The sequence below is a fragment of the Rhyacophila brunnea genome, unplaced genomic scaffold (assembly GCF_057557595.1).
Source record: "Rhyacophila brunnea isolate RB1 unplaced genomic scaffold, BYU_Rbru_1.0 scaffold_19, whole genome shotgun sequence".
NCBI lineage: Eukaryota > Metazoa > Arthropoda > Insecta > Trichoptera > Rhyacophilidae > Rhyacophila > Rhyacophila brunnea.
The window spans coordinates 34,380,327-34,389,512 of record NW_028232848.1 but is presented as its reverse complement, the minus strand read 5'-3'; the positions used below and the strand labels follow the sequence as shown (position 1 = coordinate 34,389,512).

Genomic DNA, 9,186 nt, shown 5'->3' with positions numbered 1-9,186 from the left:
CATGAATGTATATTATTTATTAATAACAATGCTAGTTATTATATTTGATTTGAGAATTTTTTATAATTCAATTTGAAACGAGAAAGGGCGAATCAATATGTCAAGCAATCTGGGATCTGATTTAGACAGCTGAACAGTGGGCCACTCATTGCTTGTGCAAAAAGTTATGCTATCTCTAGACCTTTTTACTCGAGTTATTTCAATAAAATAATAATTGGATCAAAGGCGTAGCTGTTTGTAATGTTCTGTCCAGTAGCCATTCTTCTCCCATACCATAAATAGGCAGTGCACAGAAGAATTACTAATAGATAATTGTACGCGCCCAGAAATCTTATTTATTAGCTTCTTCAAAAAAACTATGAAGGCGATGGAGAAAATGGCGATGTTATATTTACTTTGTTATATATTTTATATTTCTGTGCTCCTGGAATAGGTGAAATATCTCTAGTTTAGTTAGGTAATAGACGTCCAGCTCACTGTCACTTTGGTTTTTCAACCAAACCGGGACTATTGACATCTTTCAGAGACTTTTTTTACGGAAGTAATATGACGTTTGAAAAAGAAAATGCGTATGTTTTGGTTAAATTTAACTCCGATTTCAAACCATACCGATGCATTATTATGTTGGTTACAATGGTTATTAACTTTTTTATAAATGGTCGGCCATACTGGAAAAGGTGATTTTCTTTTTTCTTTTATTACATTTTGATTTTTTTTTATTGAATTATCTGTAACGCAGGAGAGAAAATATATGTAAGGAAAAGCGAGACAGGGAGAAGGTGTATTAAACATAGACGTATAAACGCAAATTATAATTTTGAAAAATCGGCGGAATCGTGTATTTTAATCAGGTCGTGAAAGAAAACAAATAATACTTTCATAATAGTTTGACAGATACTTACAGTGCGGTAATTGCGTATAGACTGCTAAGAGTATCGAGGAATTAATATGTTATCCAAGATATTGAAGGGTAATTAAATAGAGACAGGGAGAAGATATATAAGGATATTGAAAGTAAGTATTTCGACCTGGTAATATTTGGTTGTAATATTATATCTATGTAAGAATTATTTTCTTCCCTCTAATAAAATTGTCGACAAATGCGGGAGCCACTGCAATAAAATAATAAATATTTAAAAAAAAAATTACGTCCATTGTCCATAAAGAGTCTATATATAAATCATTTCAAACAATGTTAAGTATTAGTGAGTACATATGATTGTAAGTAGTAGGTATCTACTAAAGAAATACTTTCAAAGTAACATCCACTAGTAAAATTTTGTATAGGTGTTGAAATGGAATTAGTCACGTGCGATATTTCTGAGTTCCCTTCGAACTTTTCAAGGAAAGTGATTAAAGACGTATTAACAGGAGAAAAATTTGTAAATTTTAAAGCCAGTTTCATATCAACATCTCAAAATGGTGATAACTATATGGGTGAAATGTTCAGAATCAAAGTAACAGGGAATAAAAGTGATAAATCAAGTGAGAGTTTGCACTTAATGTTAAAATTATCACCGAATTCACCAATTTTTCGATCTTATTTTCCTGTAGATGGTTTTTACAGAAAAGAAGTTTACGCATATAATGTACTTCTTCCATATTTTGAATCAGTCCAAGACGAGTTTAATATTCCTTATTGGAATCGGTTCAAGTATCCAAAATGCTTTAAAGCATCGTCAGAAGAAACAAAAGAGTTTATTGTGATGGAAGATTTGGCTGTCAAAGGATTCAGGATGTGTGACAGATTCAAATCATTAGATTCCAATCATTTGGAGATGATTGTTAAAAATTTGGCTCACTTCCACGCGTTCTCCTTCGTAATAAAGCAAAGAGATCCAAGACTATTTGCTGAAATGGCAAGGCATGCTAGCAATTCAATGGATTATGGAGACAGGTTTAAGCCACTCCTTGAAAATTCGATAAAAGAATCGATTGCGGTAATCGAAGACGAAATCTGCAAACAGAAAGTACAGATTTTTACTGTGGATAGTTATGATAGAACCTGCAAATTTTTTGAACCTGATTTCGCAGCTCCATATAATGTCATATGCCATGGTGACTGCTGGACGAACAACATTCTCTTCAAGTATGAGGTGAGAAATATAATTGCGAGTTCAATTAAACATAATATTATAATATATTATATACTACTGGTTTGTGGGGACTATATATCCAATCTAGGAGTACCATCTTTACCTTGCCTGCTTGATTAAGGGGGATCATATATGCCAACAGAGAAAAATAGCGGAAAAATACGAAGCTTGCAATTTGAGAATTCTTTTTGATAATTTACAATTTTAACTGTATCAATAAATTAATAAATATGTATCCGAAAACATTAAAAAGATTTTTTTTTAAAGTCAAAGATAAACTTACAATTGTAAAAAAAAATGTGATATTGTCACATATTTGGTACATAGGTTACGTTATTATTACATTATTTTTATGGTTATATTTATTATTAAAATTTAGTTTTTTAAGTTTTCGAATTTTCACCGTTTAGATTTTTGACTAATTTATAGTTTTAATATTTTTTATAAGTATCTATTTTAAAAAACATCGATTTTTACAAAAAATATATAAATGTGCATAACTTGAAAATGAAGTATATGAAATCTTATTTAGGCATGATCCCAATATTTAGCTCGATCAAGTTTATCTTTATTTAAAAAAAATCTTTTTTTAAATTTTAAAAATTTTTGTAAATTATCAAAAAAGTTTTCAATTTTTCACCGTTTAGATTTTTGACTAATTCATAGTTTTAATATTTTTTAAATCTATTTTAAAAAACATTGATTTTTATAAAAAGTATAAATAGGTATAACTTGAAATCCTCAAATTCTCAAATTGCAAGCTTCGTATTTTTCCGCTAGGTTCTCTGTTTGCATATATGATCCCTCTCAAGGTGTAATTTTACTTAATGCGATCAAAGTAGCCAAATTGTATGGGTACATTTAAATTTAAGTAAGCGATTTTATTTGTGCGATGATCGCAAGGCTAAACATTTTGGCAAGACTCTTTAATCTCAGTGTAGTCCTTGCAAATAAATTTCAGAGAACAGCTGTGAAAGTTGCTATGAGAAATAACTTGCAGCTAATAGCATCAATAACTGTAGTACCTATCGAATCTTAGTAAACTCTACTTTTATACATAAAGATCCATCATAGATTATTTTTTTAACGAAAAATTGATGTTAGCCACTTGCTCAACTTGGACCTAATAGGTTGAGCAAGTGGCTAAAATTCATATCTCGTAAAACATAATTTGTTCCACTCTATGGAGGCCCAAATGATTTTATCAGGATCGTACATGGTAAAAAAAAAATATTAGAAATTATGAGGAATGCACCCGGGAAGTATGAGGGTTATCCATGGACGTCGCGACGGCTAGATGCAGGGTTATTTATGTAAAATGTAGATATTACATTTCGCCATAGCACAGTTCTTTTATTTTGTTAACTGTCAATTCATGGTGGAACTGCATTGTATTGTTGTTTTAATATAATAAAACGCATTGTTTTGTAGTACTTATTCCACTTTTAATCAATACATTAAGACCGGTTTCGTCCGCCTCAGAGGGACATTTTCAACTGAATACATTTTTTTATAAAACGGTATTTATCAAACAAAATCCAAAGCGACAGAAATAATATAACAATAGTACATAAATTATCCTTTTAATTATATTATAAATTAATTTGTTATTGGGAAGGTATTATTGGACGGATAATTTATGTACCAAGAGTAAAACTTTTCAAAGTAGAATTGAATTCATTTTCAGTTAATTCTGTTTTGTATGAAAAGTTATTTCGACACCATTATTGGTTGCTAAGCGGATGGTCCTAGCAACTAAATTATTAACATATACGTGTGTTACTATGGAAATCAATATGAATGTCAAAATTACATTTCAGTATTATTTCTATCAAGTACAGATTTTTTGATCGTTTAAGCTAGTCAAGTCATGTTTATATGATTCAACAGAAAATTTAAAAACGTTGTCTTATATAAAAAGTTCTTTGTATATTGTAATTACTAAGTTTTACATTTAAACATGAATTTGATCTCAATACTATACAACCACCTATTTCCGATATAAAAGCTCACGATGAAAATTGTGACATGGCAAACTGAATACGTACAAATTTCCGGACACGGTGGAGCCTTAGTCGATTCGTCTCGGTCCAAAGGATTTTAATACTAAGATATATTATTTTGAGCCTGTTATACTATTTAAGTGCCTACTAATAATATAGGTATATAATGCAGAGAATAAATATTATATTACCCACGATAGTCGCGAGGCTTAAGCGTCGGCTATAACGTCGTGGGTCCCAGGTTCGAATCCTGGGTCTGGCAAGTATACATATTGTTTTCAATTTGTATATGAGTCAGCGTATGGACCTAATAGTTTGAGCGAGTGGCTGATATCCATTTCTCGTAAAAATAAAATATGTTAATACAAATCTCTACTCTGTGGTGGCAGATATTATGATCGTATTAGGATCGGACATGGTCGAATATAATATAATAAGTAAGTATAAGAATTGTATTTAAAATTAAAATCAAAATGTTTGCAGGGTACAACACCGGTGGACATACGGATTCTCGATTGGCAAATAATCCGGCACACTTCCCCGATTATAGACCTGGCGTACGTGATCTTCCTCAGTACAGACGAAGAGACCAGATCGAGGAGTCTACCAGCAATCTTCGACTTATACTATGAGACACTAAGATCCCGGCTACGAGAAATGGACACCGACGTCGAGATTTGCTATCCCAAGAAAGTGTTCACAGATCACCTCAGAAAAATCCTACCCTTCGGCCTAATGTACTCATTGTTTGCAGTGCCAATTCAGCAAAGTGAAGTCGGGAAAGCCCCCGATTTTGTGGATTTGTTAGAAAATGGTGACCCTGTTTTGAAAGAAACCTACTCTCAAAATTGTATAGATCGTATACGAGGGATCGCAAATGATATTGTCAAATTCGATAAGGATTCAGATTCATTCATTTTATTACATGAATGACTATAAATTACTATTAATAAAAAATCGGTGTGTATACTTATGTACGCGCGTTAGAAGTTATACTTCTTTGGCGTAACAAAACAAAAACAAAACTTGTGATAACCTAGATTCTTCGACTAGCTCTTATTTATCATGTTAAATTACACACTCAAGAAAAAGGGCCGCTTATTGGAGCGCCGTTAGTTTATTTCTATACACTTTAACTTATATTACTAAATTATATAGTTATTTCTCGTTGTTTTTATTTTTAAAGTCGCAACTGTCACTCTGACGTTTAGTCGTTTTTTTATGTAAGGAATTGCAAATGACCGACAATAATAAATTCGTTTATTCGAACGGAACAATAATTCTACCATAAAACTTGCGTTTGTATACAGCTGACTGATTCGCAGCTAACTTCATACTGTCGCGCACTTTCGTAACGGTGTGCGCGCAGCTCTCAATTTCACACTCTACCAAACGCCCCAAAAGAAGTATAACTTCAATAATATTAAACATTAAAAAAATTACGAGATAGAAACAGAACACACTTTGACACAAAATGACAGTGATTTTCATATTTCCGCCCTTAAGGCCTTGTCCAGATGGTGCGATTTGACTCGCGCCTAACAAGTCGCGCGCATTACGGGTACAAGTAACCTCATTGACACGTCCACATGCTCTCGCAGCGTGTCAAGTATCGCGCGATAAACGCGAACATTCGCCAGACGCCGAGTATTGTTACTATAGGCAACACTAATTGAACACTGTTGAATACTATCTAGTATAGTAAACTCACGATTATGAAACGCGTTATATGGATGCAGCAAACATTTGGTACTCGCGCGTAAAGCGCAGTGATACACGTGCCATCTGGACAAGGCCTAAGCAGACTCAACTTATAAACGCGACAACACATATTCATAATACAGATTGTACCATATACCTACAATAATTCTCTTTAACCTTTTTCCATAAAATTGTTCATTTTTTTCCCGTAGCGGTAGTCCCGTGATAGCACATTACGTGATGACTGATGATAATTTATTCGAACTTTAAATTACAACAATTTTCTGTAGTTAAGGTTCAAATAGACTATATGACGATCGGGCACATATATGCTAAGAGCGTTTTAGTGTCTATGATCAAATCTATGCCATTCCGACATTTATACATACATATTGTATGACAGCTATGACATCGTATTTACACTCTGTGACACCCTATGACACAGGACGCCAACATAAGAAACGGGTTTTTCGACATATATATGACCGATCGTCATAGAGTGTATTTGAAGCATTAGTTAAATGTGTGATTTTAAATTGGATTGTCAATATTGTTTATGAGATTATAAAATTATGAAAGCTCAAAATATGTTTTTTCAAAATCAAGAAAATCATTTGCTCATTTCACCATCTATTTTGAAAAAGTTTATTTTTTTAATATTCTTGAATGTCTTTAGCCCAGTGGTTCTCATGTGCGGCCACCAGCGCTTTACAGAATAATATTTCAAAAATTTATTTGTAAAATTATGAAAATGGTTGAATATACAAATTAAAAAACACAGTGATATTCTCGTGTCAGAAGTTGAAAATGACAATTTTTCTATTTTATCTTCTTTCATATGTCATAGATAAAATTTTATGAACACAACTTCTAAATTGAAATAAAAGCTTAAAATAATAAGAGTGTCTTCAATCTTTAAAACTGCAACTTGATAAAAGGTTAAAAAAATGATTTTTTTAAAACTATTTCTTTCGTAACTTCCCTTTTTCCCTTAATGTAACGTAATCGTAACTTTCCCCTTAATGACAAATGAAAATTTCATAGGACTACAATACAAACGATATTAACATCATTTTCAGTACATATAATTTAATTAACTGGGATCACATATGCCAACAGAGAATCTAGAGGAAAAATACGAAGCTTGCAATTATTTGAGATTTTTTTTTGATAATTTACAAAAATTTTAAAAATTTAAATTTTTTTTTTTTTAAATAAAGATAAACTTGATCGAGCTAAATATTGGGATCATACCTAAATAAGATTTTATATACTTCATTTTCAAGTTATACACATTTATATATTTTTTATAAAAATCGATGTTTTTTAAAATAGATACTTATAAAAAATATTAAAACTATAAATTAGTCAAAAATCTAAACGGTGAAAATTCGAAAACTTAAAAAACTAAATTTTAATAATAAATATAACCATAGAAATAATGTAAAAATAACGAAAGCTATGTACCAAATATATGACAAATTCAAATTTTTCTTTGACTTAAAAAAAAAATCTTTTTAATGTTTTCAGATACATATTTATTAATTACAGTTGACATTGTAAATTATCAAAAAAAATCTAAAATTGCAAGCTTCGTATATTTCCGCTAGGTTCTCTGTTGGCATATATGATCCCCCTTAAATATGCATTATTGGAAATGAGTTATGACGCATTGGAAAAAAGGAGTATTGAAGAATTTCTATTTGCATTATTTTTAAATAAATATATATGTACTAAAATGTTCAAATATCTTTTATTAAATGGACTTGTCTATAAATAAATTGATTCATTTTTTTAGCAAATAAAATTTAGCTTAATTTTTTCAATCACAACAAAAGTGATAGTTGGTGCAGCCACCAGACGTTTCCATAAAACTATCAATGTCGATTGTGCGGCCACAGCTAAATTTCACGTGAGAACCACTGCACTCTAGCCGCTGCTTGAAAAAATATAATGATAGTTACATTGTTTGGCCGGTTCAATTATCTGACCTAGGTGTACTTTGATGATTTTCCCAATTCATTGGCCTCAATAATTATCAGACTTATTATAATAGTTATATTATAAATTATAACACAACACGTGTCACTAGTTCTGTTGACATGTACGCATATTTTTCAAAAACTCTTGACCAGGCGTATCCAACCCGCGGCCCCGGACATTTGGCACCGAATGCGGTCAAAGTACAGCAAAAAATATGTAGCCATTTTTTTCCGTTTTCAATATTTCCGAAAAAATCATTAATAGTTTTATGTTTCCATCTTTTCTTTTTATTTTATAATAAAAATTTAAAAAAAAATATATATTAAGTTTTATTATTTTATTATGTGGGGCCCAATACACTTCCTCTTCAACTGGATGTGCTCCGGAAGCCAAAAAATATACATCTATGATCTAACACCAGGGATGACAAATCTTTTCCTACAGGCTAAGTTTGTTGAAATTTATGCAAATAATTTTGAAAAAAAGACGCGTGCCAGATAAATAAAAGATTAAAAAAATACTAATAGTTTATTGTAAACTCAATAAAAAAGTACCTCCCTTCTGTTTTTATTTATTTATTTATTTATTTGAAAAAGACACGTTGAGTACATAACAAATTATTAATTCAGGACGTTCACAACATGACATTTAGAATAAAAATTACAAGTAATCAGTTAGGAAAATCAGAAAAAACAAAGTGGAGGAAAAAAAGAAAGCAAAAATAGTTTTATACAAAAGAAATAAAATTTAAGAAAACAACAATGATTCAAAAAATACAAATTAAACAATAAAATAGAATTTAAAAAACAGAATATATAATGGATCGCCAAAAATATCTACATCTCTAGGGAGTGCATTGACCAACCGCACAGCCCTCGCTATTGGTGCCTAGTGAGCCTGACATGAGGAAACAGCTTTCACCCAAAATAGGTCATGGCTGCGACCACGCATGTAATTGACGGGTGTGTAAAAATTTAAATTTTCTAGAATATCGGGGTTGAAAATGATACCACGTGAGAGCAGGGAAAAATGCTTTAAGAGCAGAAGTGACCTACGAGCTTCAAGAGACATTACAGACATTACAGAGATTACAGACATTAGTTTTTTACACGGAGGGAAAAGTAGATTCCTGTATGAATTATTGATTCATATAGCCAATTTTTGTTTCAAAAGAATACGATAGAGGTCAACTATCAAATATTTATTTTTAGCCTATTTATGATCTGTGTTCACACTTACCAGCCCTTACCTTATACGATTTTCTACAAATTATTGTCTGCTTGACGTACATTATTTTTAGTTGCGTTTTATAATTTTTGATGTTTCATAAAATAATACAATTATTACTTAACATTGTTTTTACAAGAACCAGAAAAAATATTACTTTATAACTAATACATGGA

General features: G+C 31.1%; 1 protein-coding gene across 1 annotated transcript; it reads left to right on the top strand.

Annotated features, from left to right (window-relative positions):
• Window positions 1–1,181: 1,181 nt before the first annotated feature.
• LOC147072929 (uncharacterized) lies at window positions 1,182–8,336 on the top strand. The gene is made up of 2 exons (XM_085945815.1): window positions 1,182–2,096; window positions 4,583–8,336. The coding sequence occupies exons 1-2, from the start codon at window positions 1,296–1,298 to the stop codon at window positions 5,030–5,032; spliced, it is 1,251 nt and encodes a 416-aa protein (XP_085801941.1). The 5' UTR covers window positions 1,182–1,295; the 3' UTR covers window positions 5,033–8,336.
• The last annotated feature ends 850 nt before the right edge of the window (window positions 8,337–9,186 follow it).